This window comes from Camelus ferus, chromosome 5 (genome assembly GCF_009834535.1).
Source record: "Camelus ferus isolate YT-003-E chromosome 5, BCGSAC_Cfer_1.0, whole genome shotgun sequence".
In the NCBI taxonomy this organism is placed as follows: domain Eukaryota; kingdom Metazoa; phylum Chordata; class Mammalia; order Artiodactyla; family Camelidae; genus Camelus; species Camelus ferus.
In genome coordinates, this window is record NC_045700.1 from 10,678,316 (window position 1) to 10,698,712 (window position 20,397).

Below are 20,397 nucleotides of genomic sequence, written 5' to 3' on the forward strand. Positions count from 1 at the left end.
CCCAGGAGTCATGCAGAGCCTCCTGCTGAGCAGGCTGGCTCCTTTTAGAAGTAAGAAAATATCACTCAAGAGCATCAAAAACCTCAGCAGTGGGAGAGACCTGCATCTACATCAGGGCCCTGAGGATTAAAGAGGGGCTGTGACATGCTCAAGGTCAAGGTCTTCGTTCCAATCAGTGATGCTGGAGGACAGGAGTCCAGGGCCCTAGCTTCTAGGCCTCCACGCCACCCCACGCCACCCCACGCCAGCTAAGGACAAGACTGTCTTATTTCATCCTGTGGCCTCAGAGCCTGGTAGATTAGGTGCTCAGTGAATGAATGAGTTCTGGGATCATTTATGTAGCTGTTAATTTGGACTTCTTTTCCCTGGAGAAAGTAATCTGGATATTAGCATGGACCTGGAGGAGAATGGCTGGATCTGAATCCCAGCTCAGCCACTGACTGGCTGTGTGACTTTGGCCAAGTTACTTAACCTCTCTGTGCCTCAGTTTTATCATTCATAAAATAAGGGCAGTGCAGCACCTGCCTTATACAGATAAGGGTTAAATGAATTCACACTGGGTATGTAAAGCTCTTAGAATGGGGCCTGGAACACAGCATGCTCTATTTAAGAGTTTGTGACTATTATTTTTTCCCTTCCTCTCATTTTCATCAGGTGTCTTGCTTCTTTGCCTGAAGTCTGGGGTTCCTCCTTTCTCTTATGAAAGCTCACAGATGCAATCATGCCAGGTGTCCGTGGGTGGGGAGGGATGAGGGCATCTGAGAAGCTGGCAGAAGGGAAGCAGGAACCTACAGTGAGTAGCGGCTAAGGCTTGTGGTTCCTAGGAAGCCACACAGCCTTGCCTCCTGGTCTTGCTCTGTGAGGTGGCCAGGCCTCCGAGGAGATGGCTGCATAGTGGGTGTACCGGGGGAAGGCCCAGCCTCAGTAAGATCCCTGCTTCCCAAGCAAGAACAGAAATTGCAGGGGCCACCTGGGCTGGACCCAGGGGTAGATGAGAAGGCTCTCACTGGCACCTGGGCCAAACTGTACTGGAGTGTATCCCGGGTAAGATGTATGTGCCAGGCCAGGGGCTGGGGACTCGAGGTGGAATTAAGCAGGCTGGGGAAAATAAAGAAAGGCAGTGTTTTTTGTAGACCTAAACTTGGGACTCAGACTCAGACCCTGTGAGCATGCAAACCAGGAGGGAGCATCCGGGGGCCTGTTTCTTTGGGTGCCAAGTGATGCTGCCTGCGGTGCTACCTGGCTTGGCCTGAAGGCCCTCCATTTCCCAGGGGCCCTGCTGGCAAAAGAGCACGGCATGGGTTTCCTAAATCACTGCGTAATTACTGGGCACCTCCCCAGACAAACAAAACCCGCTTCTACAGCCTTTCCCATCTCAGCCGATGGCAGCTCCATCCCTCCAGGTGCTCAGACTGAAAACCCAGAGTCATCCTCCAACTCCTCATGTATCCACGTCTATTATAGCAGCTTCCCGGCTTCAGAGGATGCCTGCAATACCTTCTTACTCTCTGCTGCTCCCACCCAACTCCAAGCCTCCACTGCCTCTCATGTGGGTTCCTGCACAGCCTCCTAACTGGCCTCCCAGCACCTGCCTCTACCTGTTCTCCACCTGGCAGCCAAAGGGAGCCAGTTTAAAACCTAGGCGAATCATCACGCCTCTATTTAAAACCTTTCACTGGCTAAGAGTCTAAGGCCAAAGCCCTTTCTCAGCCTTCCAGGCCTCCTGGGTGTGGCTTCAGCCGCCAGGGCCTCACCTACCATCCCCTCCCTGGGTACCACCAAGAGGGCCACCTTGCTGATGCTCAAGTGTGCCAGGCAGCTCCCCTCCTTCCCGCCTTAGCTCCCATCACTCAGCAAGGCCTCCCACACCACCCTTTAAAACCGCACCCCATCCCTCTCCCCTACTTGACTTTCCTCTTTAGCATTCGCTGCCTTCTGAGCACCCTCTACAAATTAACACCTGCATTTTAAGTCTCCCCAGCTTGGAAGGCCAGGGATTTTCCTGTTTTGTTCACGGATACCCCCAGTTTTGGACGCAGGATGTGAGCACAGCCCAGTTGGGGCAGGATCCTCTGATGACAACCGGCAGGGAGTCCTCCCGGGCACCCAGGTACCCGGATCAGCAGGAGACCAGCAGGGGACCTACCTGCTCGACGGCGAGGTTGACCAGGTCGTAGCGGTGGGAGCGGCGCAGCGGGAGGCAGAAGCTGTAGAGCGCATGCAGGGCGGCACAGAAGAAGCTGAGCAGGCCGATCTGCTTGCGGTGCTGCAGCCAGTGGTCCAGCCAGTCGGGGAAGCGGCGGTACTTGGTGCCGCGGTGCAGCTGCAGGGCGGCCGCCAGCACGCCGGGCAGGTACACCAGCGACAGCAGCACGTAGGCCACGCACGGCAGCGTCATGTTGACCACGGACACGGGGAGCTTGTAGAATCTGTTCTTGCCCTGCTGCACGTAGGGCTGCAGAACATCCCGGACGAAGTTGTAGATGTAGAAGAAGACGAAGAGCCCCAGGGCCAGGAAGGCGGGCACCTTCCAGCCAGGGAGGAGGCGCAGGGGCATGGCCTCCAGCTCCCGGGCCGAGGCCAGGGACCCCATGTCCACGGGGGCGAAGCCCATGGCGCGCACCATCTCCAAGACAGCGCGCTTGGCCTCCGGCTGGTCGCTGCAGATGGGCACCTGTGGGGAGGAAGGAGGGGAGCAGATCAGATGGGGTTCCAGGCCGCAGGGGTGGGCGGGGCCTCAGAGCATCTGGGCCAAACTCCTCACTGAGCAGCCGCGGAAACTGAAGTCCAGTGATCTGCCAGGTAAGGGTAGAGCTAGAGCAGAAAGCGGCTCTGACTCCCCCTCCAGGGTCCTTTCCTGGCCCCTCTCCCCTCTCCTGTGGTCTCCTAGCCTCTGGCCCAGCAATGCCTGCTACTCGAGGAGAACGGCTAAGGCTCATCCAACAGTGGGCATCTTGCCCAGTGCATGGCCACCAGCATCCACAAGTGAACCGCCCATCTCAGCAGCCCTCAGGGGCCCGTGGAATAGGGTCTCAAGGACTATAGCCTACCCTGGGGGCTGCCCGGCCTCTGGGCTTTGTATATGGCCCATAATGTGCAGCCATGGCTGCAGCTCCATCCCTCAGTCCAGAAGTGTCCCTTTGAATGATGTCCCTTGGCTCCCCACATCCCTCAGCCAACATACAGGCCTTCCACAAGCCAGCCCCACCCTCATATCCCATGGCTCCCCACTCATCATGAGCACCCATGCCGGGCGACTGGTGTCCTCTGGGCTCCAAACACTCATGGGCCTTGCCGACATGGCTATGATCAGCTGCTCCACTGACTCTGACTTGCGCCCGCTAAGCACCAAGCTTTACAAACATGTTCCTTCAGCCACGCCACAAGTCTGCAAGTAAGTACTATTGCCCCATTTTTCAGGTGAAGAAAATAAAGTTTGGGAGCAGCATTCCTCACCTCTGTGCCTCTGCAGGTTGTCCCTTCATTTTGGAATGACCGTCCTGCTCCCTGTGCCTGATAACATGAGGTGGGACCAGGTCCAAGGTTCTAAGTCTTCCCCAGCCAACAACTAGCTCTGTTCTTTCCAGGCCCTGCCACCCTACACTCACCTGCTGTCCCTTGCCTGTCCACATACGGGAGTCCCAAGATGCAGGCAGCACAGAGGGCCCTCCAGTGGGGTGGCTGGGCACCTGGGGGCTCTCCCACAGCCTGCCGTGGAGCTGGGCAGAGGAGGCACCTGGGCCGGACTCACTGGTGGAAGTTCTCATATACATGTGGAGCCTGGCATCCTTCCTCCAGGAAAATGCAGGTGGCCTCTTGGCATTAAAAACCACCTCGTCTTGGTAGGATTTCCTCTTGCCAACAACTGTGTGCAGCTCTAGTTGTTTTCTGGAGCTATTTTCCACCCTCAGAATAACCTGCTCTTGACTGTTCTTCAGTCCTTAGAAGCCCACGGAATAAATGAGATAAAGTTTGGAATGAAAAAGAATATGAAAAGGAATATATGCATGTATATGTATGACTGAAACATTATGCTGTACACCAGAAATTGATGTGACATTGTGAACTGGCAATACTGCAATTAAAAAAAAATAATTGTAATATTAAACAATAGCAAACATTAAAAAAAAAATGAAATAAAGTTTGGGATATGCCTGCTTCCTTCGGGCTTGGCACATGAGTGTGTTACTTTCCTCTTTCTAAGTCCAATTCTAGAAGCAAAATCTCTCCTTTTTTTGACTCCAGATAGTAAAAAGAAAGCCATTAACCTTTTCCTTCTTGCCCCCTAAGAAATCAAGTTACCACAGAAAACAGAACATGGATTTCAGATTCATGTGAATCCAGCTGTGGTTCTTGGTGTAAGTCAGTCCATGAATATCTCTGAGCCTCAGTTTCCTGCTCTGTAAAATGGGACTTTGTGCTGATGTGAGATGAGCTGAGATATGTACATAAAGAGTTTGGAACAGCAAGAGCCCTCAATGAAAATGAGCCATTTACATTTACTGTTACGATGGTTGGCATTCTTCTAGCACCTACCTGCCTATTCCCATCCCTTGGGCCAGCCTGCAGGGTCCAGGCAGAGATGACATTGAAGGCTTTGACCACCGCGCAGGTGGGGAAGAGGGAGGCCAGGTACTCAGCATTGGACTCGCGGTTTCGCAGGTGCTCCTGCTCTGTGGGGTTGCTCACGTCCACCAGGATCTTGCCAGCCAGCTGGTCACTGAGACCACACAGTGTGGAGTAGTGTTCCCGGAACATAGCCACAAAGATGACCTCTGGGGAGCCTACTGCCTCCTTCTGGAAAGTCACTCGTGCTGCTGGGGGGAAGAGCCCGGCCGTACGTTTGGGGTTGCGGCTCCCTACTACCACGCTGAAGCCGGAGTCCACCAGGCGTGTGGCCAGGGAGCGGGCAAAATCCCCACTGCCCAGGATTCCCACTTTGGGAACCTCAATGGGGGCCTCAGCAAGGCTGCCATCACTGTCCATCAGGTGGCGGCTGATCAGTGGCTTGTCCATCTTGCCTGATGCTTTGGTAGCTAGAAGAGAAAACAGGAACTTGATCAGCGGAGGGCTTTCTGAACTGCCCCTCCTACCTGCTCACTTTCTTGTCCATTAGAGCTGCGTCTTGGTCCAACATTCATCCAACAGCACTTCAAGAGTGTTAACATGTGCCAGCACTGGGGGGTGGGGGTAGGGATGAAACAATCTGAGCAAGACCCACCCCTTCCTAAGGAGGGCACAGACTCCGGAAGAGGACAGGAAAGGACCTCTGCCCTCCACCATTTATCCTTTGTCCTCAATTGTTACCTTGGGATAAATTCATGAGAGGGCTGAGAAAGAAAGATATGGACTTCCCACGATCTATGCAGTTTCATATTTCTCTTCAGAAGGATTACATGATGGCTGGTGCTACCATCCAGGAGTGACTCCAACCTTAGCATCACTAGGCTTATCGGATTACCAGGAAGGGCAGACATGTTGCCGCACTTGTTTACATTTTGCATGTCGGAACAGTACCTCTGATGCTCTTCCTTAAGCAGATAATGAGCAGCTTAAAGGCAGGAACCTCATCTCATTTGACTTTGAATCTCACCATTTATCCTGAGGCTTCGCACAGAGCTAGAGTTCAATGTTTGCTGAATGAATGAATGAATGAACACTGTAAGTCCTGCTCTCTGGGTGTAGGGCTGGAGAGAGACATGACAGTGAATGGGACCCTGAGATGGGGGAGGGACCCTGAGATGGGGGAGGTACCCTGCGATCTCCTTTACTGAGCCTGAAATATGAGTGGACATGGAGAAAACCTTGGACTTGGGCCAAAAGTTTAAAATTATGTTTTAATTGTCACCAATGTCTGACTAGAATTTGTTATTTCCTTCAAGTATGAATGTAAGCCACAAAACAGTAGTATTAGTTTACCTGTGAGTTTGTCACCAGTAATGGCCAATGTCATATCACAGATTTAATTGTGAAAGAGCTCTCCAAATACTATTTAAACTCATCACTAATTTAAAATTATGGTAGATAGGATACATAAATACATAAAATGAATGTTAACAGAGCTGAAGGGAAAAACAGGCAGCAACATAGTAACAGTGGGCTATATCACTACCCCACTTTCAACAATGGATATGACAGACAGAAAATCAGTATGGAAACATGGGACATACAGAGAACATTCCATCCAACAGCAGTAGAATACACATTCTCCTCCTGGTCACACAGAATATTCTCTAGGACAGATCATAGATTAGGTCATAAAACATATCGTAACAAATTTTAAAACATTGAAATCATATCAAGTGTGTGTGTTTTTTTTTAATGACCACAGTGGTATGAAACTAGAAATCAACAACAGGAGGAAAACTAGAAAATTCATAAATACGTGCAAATTAACACACTCCTGAACAACCAACGAGAAATCAAAATGGAAATAAAACAACTACCTGAAACAAACAAAAACTGAAGTACAACCTACCAAAATGTATGGGATGCAGCAAAAGCAGCTCTAAGAGGGAAGTTTATAGCTTAACACTAAAATGAAGAAATAAGAATGATCTCAAACAACTTAACTTTACACCTCAAAGGAACTAGAAAAAGAACAACAAACTTAGTCCAACGTTAACAGAAGGAAGGATATAACAAAGACCAGAGTGGAAATAAGTGACATAGAGGCTAGAGAAACAACAGGAAAAAAAAAACCAAAAAAAACTCAACTAATCCTAAGACCTGGTTTTTTGAAAAGATAAACAAAATTGACAAATTTTTAGCTAGATTCACTAGGAAAAAAACCAGAAAAGCCTCAAATACAATAAAAAATGAAAGAGACATTACAACTGCTACCACAAAAACACAAAAGATCATAAGAGACTATTATGAACAATTATATGACAACAAATTGCACAACCCAGAAGAAATGGATGCATTCCTAAAAGCAATCTACCAAGACTGACTCATGAAGAAATAAAAAATCTGAACATGCCAGTAATGAGTAAGGAGACTGAGTCAGTAATAACAAAATCTCCCAACAAAAAACCTAGGACTGGATGACTTCACTGATGAATTCTATCAAACATTTCCAGAAGAATTAATGCTAATCCTTGTCCCACTCTTCCAAAAAATTGAAGAGGAAGGAACATCTCCAAGCTCATTTTATGAGGCCAGCATTATCCCTGATACCAAAGCCAGAGAAGAGCACTATAAGAAAAGAAAATTATAGGACAATATCCTTGATGAACATGGATGCAAAAATCCTCAACAAATACTAGCAAATTGAATTCAACAGTACATTAAAAGGATCCTACACCATGATCAAGTGAAATTTATCCTTAGGATACAAGGATGATTCAATATACACAAACCAATAAATGTGATACACCACACTTAGCAGAGTGAGGGATGAAAAGAATATGATCATCTCAACAGATGTAGAAAAAACATTTAACAAAGTTAAACATCCTTTCATGATAAAAACTCTCAATACATTAGGTATAGAACTAGGAATGTACTTCAGTATAATAAAGGACATATATGACAAGTCCACACCTAACATCGCACTCAGTGGTGAGAAGCTGAAAGGCTGCTTGTCAGGAACAAGACAAGCAGGCCCACTGTGGCCACTTCTATTCAACATAGAACTGGAAGTCCTAGCCTGTGCAATAAGGCAAGAAAAAGAACAAAAGGCATCCAAACTGGAAAGGAAGAAGTAAAACTGTCTTTGTTTGCAGGTGACATGATCTTAAATATAGAAAACTCTAAAGACTCCACCAAAAACTGTTAAAATTAAGCAATTAATCCAGTAAAGAAAGCTACAGGATAGAAAATCAACAGACAAAAGTTAGTTGTTTTTATATACCAACAATGAACTATCTGAGAAAGAATTAAGAAAACAATCCCATCACAATACAATCAAAAAGAATAAAATATTTGGAAATAAATTTAACTAAGGAGGTGAAAGATCTGTACACTAAAAACTACGAAATATTGATGAAACAAACCAAAGAAGACACAAATAAATGGAAAGATATCCAGATTCAAATCAATCTGTATAAAAGGCATTTTTCACAGATATAGAGAAAAACAATTCTAAGAGCCATGTGGAACCACAAAAGACCCCAAATAGCTAAAGCATTCTTGAGGTACCATATCTCCAGATTTCAAATTATATTATAAAGCTTTAGTAATCAAAACAATATGGTACTCCAGACAAAAATATCACACACAAAAAAGAGAAAATTATAGGCCAGTATCACTTATGAATATAAATGCAAAAATCACAACAAAATATTAGCAAATTGACTCCAGCAATGCATTAAAAAAGATCATACAGCATGATTACGTGGGATTTATCCCAGGGGTGTAAGGATTTTTCAATATCCGCAAATCAATCATTGTGATACATCACATTAACAAACTGAAGAATAAAAACCGTATGATCATTTCAATAGATGCAGAAAAAGCTTTTGACAAAATTCAATATCCATTTACTATAAAAACTCTTCAGAAAGTGGGCATAGATGGAACATACCTCAACATAGTAAAGGCCAAATATGACAAAATCACAGCTAACATCATACTTAATGGTGAAAAGCTGAAAGCATTTCCTCTAAGATCAGAAACAAGACAAGGATGCCCACTCTTGCCACTTTCATTCAACACAGGTATGGAAGTCCTAGCCATAGCAATCAGAGATGAAAAAGAAATAAAGGGAATCCAAATCAGAAAAGAAAACTGTCATTGTTTACAGATGACATGACACTATATGTAGAAAAACCTAAAGAAGCGACCAGAAAACTACTAGACCTCATCACTGAATTTGGTAAAGTTGCAGGATACAAAATTAATATACGGAAATCAGTTGCATTTCTATACAATAACAATGAAATAGCAGAAAAAGAAATTAAGGAAACAATCTCATTCACTATCACACCAAAAAGAATAAAATACCTAGGAATAAACCTACCCCAGGAGGTAAAGGACCTGTACTCCCAAAATTATAAGACACTGATGAAAGAAATTGAAGATGACATAAACAGATGGAAAGATATATCACATTCTTGGATTGGAAGAATCAATATTGTTAAATGGCCATACTATCCAAGGCAATATACACATTCAATCCAATCCCTATCAAATTACCAGCGACATTTTTCACAGAGCTGGAACAAAAAATGTTAAAATTTGTATGGAACACAAAAGACCCCAAAGAGCCTAAACAATCTTGAAAAAGGAGCTGGAGGAATCATATGCCTTGACTTCAGACTATACTACAAAGCTACAGTAATCAAAACAGTATGGTACCAGCACAAAAACAGACACGTAGACCAATGGAACACGATAGAAAGTCCAGAAATAAACCCACGCACTTATGGTCAGTTAATCTGCAACAAAGGAAGCAAAAATATGCAATGGAGAAAAGACAGTCTCTTCAATAAGTGGTCCTGGGAAAACTGGACAGCTCCCTGTAAAAGAATGAAATTAGAACATTCTCTAACACCGTATACAAAAATAAACTCAAAACGGATTAAAGACCTAAATGTAAGACCAGATACTATAAAACTAGAGGAAAACATAGGCAGAACACTCTTGGACATAAATCACAACAATATTTTTTTCAAACCAGCTCTTAGAGTAATGGAAATAAAAGCAAAAATAAACAAGTGGGACCAAATTAAACTTAAAAGTTTTTGCACAGCTAAGAATACTATCAACAAAACGAAAAGACAACTTACAGAATGGGAAAAAATATTTGCAAATGATGTGACCGACAAGAGACTAATTTCCAAAATACACAAATAGCTCATTCAGCTTAATAGCAAAAAAACAAGCAACCCAATCAAAAAATGAGCAGAAGACCTAAATAGACATCTCTCCAAAGAAGACATTCAGATGGCCAACAGGCACATGAAAAGATGCTCAACATCACTAATTGTTAGAGAAATGCAAATCAAAACTACAATGAGATATCACCTCACACCCGTCAGAATGGCCATCATTAAAAAGTCCACAAATGATAAATGCTGAGAGGGTGTGGAGAAAAGGGAACCCTCCTACACTGTTGGTCGGACTGCAGTTTGGTGCAGCCATTAATGAAAACAGTATGGAGATTCCTCAAAAACCTAAAAATAGACTTACCATATGATCCAGCAATCCCACTCCTGGGCTTATATCTGAAGAAAATTCTAATTCAAAAAGACACATGCACCCCAATGTTCATAGCAACACTATTTACAATAGCCAAGACATGGAAACAACCTAAATGTCCATCAACAGATGACTGGATAAAGAAGAGGTGGTATCTATATGCAATGAAATACTACTCAGCTATAAGAAAGAAAAAAATAACGTCATTTGCAGCAACATGGATGGAACTAGAGATTGTCATTCTAAGTGGAGTAAGCCAGAAAGAGAAAGAAAAATACCAGATGATATTGCTTATATTTGGAGTCTAAAAAAACAAGACAAATCAACTAATTTGCAAAACAGAAACAGACTCACAGACATAGAAAAATAAACTTATGGTTACTATGTGGGTAAGGGGGTGGGAAGGGATAAATCGGGAGTTTGAGATTTGCAGATACTAACTACTATATATAAAATAGATAAACAACAAGTTTCTTCTGTATAGCACAGGGAAGTATATTCAATACCTTGTAGTAACCTTTAAAGAAAAAGAATATGAAAATGAGTATGTGTATTTATATATATGACTGAAACATTATGCTGTACCAGACATTGACATAACATTGTAAACTGACTATACTTCAATAAAAAAAATCACCATCTCAAAAAGATATCTGCACTAATGTTTATTGCAGCATAATTCATAGCAGATAAGATATGGAAACAACCTCAGTGTCTGCTGATGGATGAATGGATCAAGAAAATTTGGTGTAGACATACAATGGAACATGATTCAACCCTAAAAAAGGAAATGCTGACATCTGCCTCAACATGATGAAGCTGGAGGATGTTGTGCTAAGTGGGATAAGTTCAACACAGAAAGGCAAATTCTGCACAATCCCACTTATATGTGGAATCAGAAAAAGGCAAACTTAGGTGCAGAGAGCAGAATGGTGACCAGGAGAAATGGGGAGATGTTGGTCAAATGCTACAAACTTTGAGTTCTAACATGAGTGTGTTTGGGACATTTAATGAATAGCATGGTGACTATAGTTAATAATATTGTATTACATACTTGAAATTTTCTAAGAGAGTAGTTCTCAAGTGTTCCAACACACACACAAATGGTCATTATGGGAGGTGATGTATATGTTAGCTTTATTGTAATTATTTCACAATGTGTATGCATATCAAAACATCACACTGTATGCTTTAAATATATAGTTTTATTGGTCATTCACACCTCAATAAGCATGGGGAAAAATTAAAAAGTAAAATTACACTAAATATTAGACATGCCACTCAATCTAGTTACTTAATGCCCTAAGAAAGAGTCATGCATATTACAAGACACATCTTTAAAAAAAAAAATTGAGACCTGTGTTTCAATAAAATTGGTATTCTCTGTAACTCTATGTAATTTTATGTTTGGAAGAACATTATTCTGAGCAGAAGCCCAGGGGCTTCAGCAGCCTATGAGTCCATTGGGTCCTTGGCACCGAAAGGTTAAGAACCTCCTCCTGGAACCAGTGGAGAAGCAGAGATGGCTTTTCCACAGCGGCCTCCTGGGACCTACAAAACACCGGGTGAGGAGAGAGGTACGAGGTTTAATGCAAGGGGTCACAGAGGGACCAGGAGGCTGTGTCCTGGCTCTGCTATGGACCAGCTGTGTGTCCTTGGACAAGCCCCTGTGCCTCTCTGGGCCCCAGCTTCCACCTTGGTAAATGGAGGTCACAATTCCTGCTCTGAGATGGCAGACAATGCCAACTTCAAAGGTTTTCAAAACTGTGACCTAGACATTTTACGAGGTGACAGCAGCAGGTCCTATCTAGGGGATGCCTGCTATGGGCCTGATGCTGCTCTAAGGTAATGTGCGACGAGTGGCGATCGTCCAGTCCTCAAAGGACCCCACGAAGGAGGGGCCATCATTATCCCCAACTTAATGAGGAGGAATTGGAGGCTCAGAGAGGTTGAGGAAACTGCTTCAGATGCAGGACTTTCAGTCTCTGCAGTCTTAGCTTCACCAAGAGTCTCTTTGCCCAGACAGGACAGGGAGCTGTCTCGTGAGCGGCCAACGCTGGCTGAGAAGAGGGCTCTCATGGAAGGGGCGCACTGACTAGCCATTCCAAGAGTTAGGGGACATGTGTTGCGTCCTGCCTCTGCCAAGGGCAGGTGGCCCCCTTAGCCTCTCCCACCTCTGAAGTGGTTTGGAAGCATCACCCTATCTCTCTCACAGATACTGGGGACCAGCTGCGCTCAGCCCTTTTGGGGTCATTTTCTGTGGGGACCCACACGTGGAGGGGCCACGCCCACAGAGACATGCAAGCACCAGGCGGGACCCTGACCCTGCTCAGGCTGGACTTGACTGTGGGCTCTGAAGGGGACAGACCCTCCCCTGCGAAATGGGAGAGCACATTTTCTGCCGGGTTCTAGGGACGGGACACTTTTCCAAGCAGTGATGAGCTACCCTTTGCAAATGCAAAATGACCTCCCAAGGATCCCAGAGCACAGACTTAGAGTTATGTGACAGCTCTGGGGCCAGTCTGCCTGGGTTCTAATCCTGATCCTGCCACTTGCTAGCCATCCCCGTGGGCCTGTCAGCGCCTCAGTTTCCCCAGTTAAAAGGGAGACAATCATAGTACCATCCTTAAGGGGAGGCTGTAGGAAAAGGGAAGTCGCTATGTGTAAAGCACTGAGAACGGAGCTCACTAAGCAGGAACTGTGCCCTGAGTGGGTGCTGGTCAGTAATCAAGCAGACACTGGTTGCCCGCGCTGTACCGGCAGCAGGGACGAGGCACCTCTGTAGCCCTGGGGAAGAGGGGCAAGTGGTGGCAGGAGATTTGCAGGTGGTCTCAGGTTTCAGGCCAGCATCAAGGATTTGGGCCAAGGGGGCTGTAAACCCACTCTGGGGACTCCAGCCTTCCCTGCGGTCAGTCACAGGCTGGGATAGGTACCCCAGGGCCTTCCCGAGTTCCTGCCTCAGCCACCTGGAGACACCAGCACTGGGGTGAGTTTTGCCTTTACCGGAGGGAGAATCACGACACTGAGGCCTCTGGACCACCTTCTCCACGTCTGCTAGCAATTTAGGCAGAAGCCCTTCCTCCGGCTTTGCTCTCTCTCCTCTCTCCCTCCCATCTTCCAAGTAACTACCACACACTGAACACTCTTAAGGGCATAAGGATGAGTAAGATGTTGTCCCCACTCTCGTATGGGTGTGTGTGTGTATGTGTGGGCAGTGCATCTACCCATGAGTAGATGCAGGGTAGGAGAGGATGGGGCTCCCAAAGGGGCAGCCAGGGAGGGCTTCATGGCACACATGGCATCTGCTGATGCTTGAAGAGCCCCGAATGGTTTACAGCCTCACTTACAGCAAAACTGAACCAGCCCAAAGGGAAAGTGAGACCCGGACTTTGAATCCAGTCCGTGTTGATCCTCAGACTTAGCATCTTGGGATGGAAGTGTTTGGCACTGGTTCTCAAGGCTCACGGCTCAGAACCTGGTTCAGTATTTGCTTCCTTTCGGGGAGCTGAGATGAGACAAGGCAGCTACAGCAGAGGGACCTGGGGCAGGGGTGGGGCTGGTCCCAGCTTTGCCACAAACTGGCCCTTGGACACCAGAGAGCATCACTGAGCCTCTCTGGGTGGCTTCTCTAATGCGAGCTACTGCACCAGTCATCTCCGAGCCCTTCCCAATCCCTCAGTCTAGGGATCTATTACATCCCAGACTTACGGTCCTAAGAGGCCCTGCTTTTAGCCACAGGATAAACGGAAACTAAACATAAAGCATCTCTAAAGTGCTTCTTGCCACCAAAATTTGGTCCTCGGGATAGGAAAACACCTGTTCTGATTGGTGTCATGTTTATATGTGTATGTATGTGCATGTGTGTGTGTGTGTGCACGCGTGTGTGTGTGTGTGTATATTCTCTGAAGTGCTTCGTGGGCTGTGGTCATCTTTTAAAATTCTTCCGCCCTCCCAGTGCCCAGCACGAGTCTTGCTGCTGGTGTGAAGGCCGCGGAGGGTGGGACAGGCCTCAGAGGTCCAGCAGAGGCCCTCTTGACCGTTCATGTGGCCCAAAGGTGAGAGAATGTCTAATCCTGGCTGGGCCCTGGCTCCCTGGTTGTTCTATTTACAGATCTAGGGAGGAGGGAGGGGATCAAATTGCAGGCTGTCTGGGGTGGCCGGGCCCCCGTTGCCTGTACACTGACCTGCTCGCCTCCTCCTCCCAACAGTGTGGAGGATAAACAGCGTGGAGGCCCGGGTGTGCAGGAACCGGCACAAACCACAGTTCTCAGTCCCCTCTAGGTCTCTGCCCCAGCTGGCCCGGCCCCTCCTATTTCCCAGCAGGGCTGTGACATAGGCTGTGTTTGTGGCTGGGAGCCATGCCTGGCCCGAAGGCCTGCCTGTCAGCTCCTGCCTGCTCTTGGGGAGGCCACTAAAGGTGGGCAGTCAGGACGTGGACAGCTCTGGAGCCTCTTCTGCATGGGCAGTACACAGCCCATCAGACCCCAGGGGCTGGAGCAGCCCGGGCCATGCAGGGATCACCGTGGCGGGGGTGGAGGGGTGGGATGTGGGTGGGGGCAGGGCGGCCGGCTTGGCACCCTGCAGTAGGATGGGGTGCTGTCCACCCCCTCCTAGGCAGAGGCTGACTTAGCCAACATTTCTTCAAATTTTATTTAAAAATGTTAACATTACATTTGAGGGGACATATTCCTATTACTGCTTTATTTATTTGTAAGTTAAATATCTTTAGAATGTAACTTGTGCACTATAATGCTATATACAGAGTAAATCATATGTAAAAATTATAATGTAAAGAGATAAGGCTAAAATTTAAACACAAAGAGAAGCTCTGAGTTTTCTTTCTGCCCCCAGGGATGATCCTTTATCACCCCTTGGGAGGTCCACACCCTCCCAGATAGCTGGGTTCCCCCCAGAGTGACAGGCGCAAGGCACAATTGAATAAGGTCTCCTGAGAGAGGTCCCAGCCTTCAGACAGGGCAGCTGGGTGGCCTCCTGTAGGAAATGAGCCTGAGCTGAGCCTTGAAGGATGGGAGAGTGAGCCCGGAAAAGCCATCTAGAAAGAGGGGTCTGTGTGAGCAAGGACCGGGGGCGCCAAACAGCAGGGACAAACTGATGCGTGCCCACAGCCAGCACCTGGGACTTGGCAAGCCATGAATGAAAACACAAATTCTTGCCCAGAACCTCTTTTTTTTTCTTTTAACCTAAAAAATATAGAGATGGAAAAAACACTGTCCGAGAGGCTGAAACTCTGGGTTCTACCCTGACAGTTTCCTCACGGTAGACACTGGTGAGTTACATCTTCTCTCACCTGTTCCCTCGTCCGTGAAATGAGAGGACCAAAGGCTGCCCGGTGCCCCTCAGCAGGCACAGGGTAGTTGAGGGCCATACACACCTTTGCCAGTGGTTGAGGGCTTCTCTGGGTCCTTGCCTGGTGGCTTCCTGGCCCCCATCAATTTAAGGAGGGCAGATAGAGGTCACTATGTTTGTTTCATGTCCATAACTCTAATCCCAGCACTGTGCCGGGCACACTGGGGAGGTCCCATGCATATTTGTGACTAAAGTACTATGAATGAAAACTATTGCCAGCCGTATCAGTAAACAAAGACTGCTGTGGCCATCAACTCTTCAGCCGGTACCACCACCTCTAGTAGTGTGCGGAGGGAACTCAAGATGCAGACAAGCAGGCAGCCTGGCCTCTGCAGCCACCTCAGCGGTGCACCCAGAGGGAACTCAGGATGTGGAAGAACAGGACACTGGCCCTAGATGGCTGGGCGCACATCAAAGGAGTGATTTCAATGAGCCCAGAGCTTTGCACCTTCCCATACATAGAAAAGCGCTAAATTCCTTGATTTGAGATGTCTGGTTTTCTTTAATTAGTAATCTTTTGATGTTCTGACTACCTGGTCTTGCAAAAACTCATATACCCTGGCTTCTACTCTGCCACTCTGAAACAGCCTCTTAGAGTGATCTGAGACGCTGTGTTCTGGGCACGAGTCCTTAAGAAATCCACTGAGTAAAACGTAACTCTCAACTTTTAGGTTGTGCATTTTGTTTCAGTCGACAGTTTACAATACTGGAGCTTACAGCTTCAAAACTTACTCTATCCTTTGGGGGCAGAAATCCTTCTAAAATGCCATGCGTATTTCAAGAGAAGGCAGTCAGATCCTTACCCAGAACCCAGGATCACCCCAGGTTGAAAGAGAGGATGTTCTTGAGTCTTGTCCTAGTTCCATAGAGACATTTTATAAGTTTATAGGCTTATATCCCCCCTCTTTGTCAAGATGTTCATCACAGCTGTCTGTCAGCTGGCTCACCTCTTAATTAAAGCCCTCCCGGGTCCTGCTAATTTGCCCTGGACAAAATATACAGACAACACACTATCTAGAAAGTGAAGAAACAACTCAGAAAATAGGAGAAAAATTTTGCCAATCTGCTAAGGGACTGGTTTCTAAATATATAAAGAACTCTCACCACTCAATATTAAAAAGACAACTTATATAAAAATGGGCAAAGAATCTGAGAAGACATTTTTCCAAAGAAGATACACAAATTGCCAATAAGCACACAAAAAGATGCTCAACATTACTGCCCCCCTCCAGGGAAATGCAAATTAAAACCATGGTATTAAAACCCTTTTACACCCACTAGGATGACTTACTAGAAAAAGGCAGAGCTAGTAAGTGACGGTGAGGATGTTGAGCAATCAGAACCCTCATCCAGTGCTAGTGGGAATGTAAAATGGCGCAGCCACTGGGGAAGAGACTGGAAGTTCCTTGAAAGGTTAAACAGAGAGTTTCCATAGGACCCAGCAATCTCACTCCTAGGAACGTTCACTACCCAAGAGAAACAAAAGTACATGTACACCCAGAAGTGTGTGCACTGTGTTCCTGGTAGCACAGTCCACAATACCCCAAAAGTGGAAACGACCCAGTGTCCATCAACTGATGAATACATCAACAAAATGCGGTTTATCCACACCATGGAATAATATTCAGCAATAAAGAGGAATGAAGTACTGATACATGCTACAACGGGATGAACCTTGAAACTACTGTGTTACATGAAAGAAGCCAGTCCCAGAAGGCCACATATTAGTATTTACCCATTTATATGAAATGCCAACAAATAGGCAGATCCGTAGAGACAGACAACTCCACTAGAGGTTGCCAGGGAATGGGAGGAGGGGGGCTGGGGAAAATGAGGAGTGACTGCTCATTGGTGCAGGGTTTCTTTGGGGAGTGATGAAAATATCCTACAATTGATTGCAGTGATCATTGCACAGCTATGTGCATATACTAAAACCCACCGGACCGTATACGTCAAATGGGTGAATTACATAGCATGTGAATTATAGCTCAAGAAAGTTGTTATAAAAACAATTTAGGTACCACGCAGCCTGTTATTAATGTGGGTAAACTAAGAATAAACGTGCTTTGGGTGAGAGTGTAAGGATACTTCAGGAGCTTAATGCATGGATTTCGTGACATCAGTGTTGGTGATTTGCAACCTTCCAAAGTTATCTCCTAGTTGTCTTACACATGTGTGAGATTTCTAAGCCACATGACCTCTGGAAAAGTGAGGTTTATATAATCAATGCTATTGAGTGTTGTTGCAGGGAGATGGTACCCTGGGCAAAATGGTCCTCTTGGCTTCTGACCCCACAGCTTTTACTCATCCAGCTACTTCTCAGCAGCCCATCCCACGCCAGCAGACAGCCATTACAGGGCCACACTAGATGGTGGGCAAGGAAGGCTGCTGAGATCCGAGGCCCATTCTACCAGTTCCCAGGATGGGTCAGTTAACAGGGCAGATGCATTCCAGTGAGAGGGGGAGGGCAGGCATTGCATCCTGCTACTCACCCAAGTGGTGGAGGGTTTCTCTAAGGATGTGCAGCTGGAAACCAGCACACAGCTGCAAATCCACTTGCATTAGGTCTAATCCGTTCATCTTTCCCCACCAAACTCATCTCCTGCTTAACTTGGCAGAGCAGCAGCTCCTGAGAGCCATCATCCGCCATTGGGGGCTTGCCCAGCAGAGCGCAGGCTCAGGACAACATCTGGATGCTCTGGACTTACTCAAGATCAGCTGCCTTCATAAACTACAAGGAAGGCCAGCCAGAACACAGGCAGCTATGTGGTCACATTTCAGCCCCACCGCTGATTAGCTGGGTGGCCTCTGCAAGTCCCTTTACCTCAGTTTCCTCATCTGTACAATGGAGCGATGTTACTTACTTTAATGAGATGTAGTAAGGGTGCCACGAGGCAAGCAACATGCCATGGTCTAAGCCTGTTAAATTCATTCATTGTTCACACTGTTCCTCTCTGCCTAAGATTTTAAAAAGCCTTTTGTCTGTGTAAAGCAGACATAGATGCGCTGAAATCAATACATGGTATTCTCCGCTGAATGGAAAAATTTACTCTAAAATTTTCTAAAAATATGCCCTGAGATAATGGTCTGGATTTTAGCACACATTTTATACCAAGACAATAAGAGGAAAAGACTTGCTGCTCTTTGGGGTTCAGGGAGTTGGAAGAAAAGGGGGTGGGGGAACAGAGAAGGGTATAGCAGGGAGAGGCTGGTGGTCAGGGGTAGGCCACAACAGTGGCCTGGGGCTGGGCAGTGGGCTCCCTGAGCCCTCCTGGGACTGCCAGTCCCACCATCCAGCTCCCTGACAGGGATCAACCTTATGTCATTGGGGTCCCCAGACCATCCTTCCTCTCTGAAATCCTTACCCACCAGCTGCCTCTCTGCCTCCACACCTCTTGAGAACAGCCCTTTCCCACTGGCAGTATTTTTCTCTTGTCTGCCTGTCTCCTCCAGGGACTCCAAGTTCCTCAAGGATGGGAACAGAGTCAAACTCCCTTCCATAATCCCAGCATTTAGCTTAATGCCCAGCACGTATTAGGTCGAAGCTGAGCTGCATTGGAGTTATCTTGAGGGCTTGTTAACATATATTGCTGGGCTCCATCCCCAGAATTTCTGACACTGCTGGTCCTAGGACGACACGCTAAAAATCACCACAGTGGATGCTCATAAAAGGTCTGCGCAAGGGGTGAATGAATGAGAGTCCCTTGCATGTAAGAACTGCTCCAGATTCAACTTGCTCCTGAATTCTTATAGTTGGGTCCACCTTAGCCCACCTCCTCTGTAAAGCCTCCCCGACCCCCGGGACCTCTGGTATCAGTGTCTCTCCCCATGCTACTCTTGGGCATGAGGGTCAGGTGTGTGTGCCCCATCCCGGCGCACCCCTTGGACTCCCAAAGCTCTTTCTGGTGAGAATTCGGGACCATGGCAGCTTTGCTCACTCAGCCAACAAGACAAACCCTCCGGGAGGACCACAACCATGGCCCCCTCCCCTCCTGCGTGTGGGTCACCAGGCCCATTGCAGCCTGAGGGAGAAGAAAGGAGGGGTACTTGGGAGGCCACATAGATCCTGGGGACCCAGGAGTTCCCAACACATAAGCTGAGGTGATCTTCCCAGAGGACGGAGTTTCCTGGAGGAGCAGGAATTCAGATGGCCCGACTCCACACCCAGGACTCTTTCTCTAAGATCTGACAGCAGGGCCTGGAGGAAGTGCTCCCTGGCACAGTTCGTTACTTCCCACCACCAGCACAGAGGCAGGAGACTGGTCAGTGCTGGTGGGGAGGGCGAAGGAGGACGCCCTGGTGGTCAGCACCAAGGCCAGGGCCCGAAGCAGGGAAGATGCTAAGGTCCCTATGCAGCAAAACCCCAGGGGCACCATATACATTGTGATCCATGTGAACAGTGTCCCCCTGGAGTTGTGCAATGCATGGCCTGCGCTGTTTTATGCAATAGTTGGTCCCACTAATCCTCGTCTGAGAAATTTCCTCATTTTTTTGTTCCCCGAATAACCACTGTGTACCCAGCAGGTGATCTGGCAGGCCATTAGAAGACGCCTTGTCCTTGGGGCTTTTAGGATAAAGACCAGCTACCCACCGCAGCCAGGAGAAAAGTGCTTGAATGAGGGCATGCCCAGCGCTGGGGAGCCAGGGAGGAGTGACTTGTCTCTGCCCGGTGAGGGCAGGCTGCTGGCATGTGGGGGCAGCCAGCTCCCTACGAGCCAGTTCATCCAGCCAGGCTGGCGGCTATCAGGTGGCAGCAGCTGAATCTGCAGCCTCAGCGTCTGGGGTTGGGTGGCTTCTTGCTTTCCAGGGACACCTGGAGCTGAAACCCTGGGGTCTCATGGGCTGTGGCTGCCTCCCACCCCCTCCCGTTGCCATGGTGTAAATCTG

General features: G+C 47.2%; 1 protein-coding gene across 4 annotated transcripts in view; it reads right to left on the reverse strand.

Annotated features, from left to right (window-relative positions):
* STEAP3 (STEAP3 metalloreductase) overlaps positions 1–20,397 on the reverse strand; it is a 54,090-nt gene that overhangs the window by 19,185 nt on the left and 14,508 nt on the right. For all 4 annotated transcript variants that reach the window (XM_032479308.1, XM_032479309.1, XM_032479310.1 and 1 more), the window contains exons 2-3: positions 4,537–5,036; positions 2,147–2,674 (exon numbers count right to left, since the gene is read on the reverse strand). In XM_032479308.1, the coding sequence (XP_032335199.1) occupies positions 2,147–2,674; positions 4,537–5,036 (1,028 nt within the window). The remainder of the gene's footprint in view (positions 1–2,146; positions 2,675–4,536; positions 5,037–20,397) is intronic.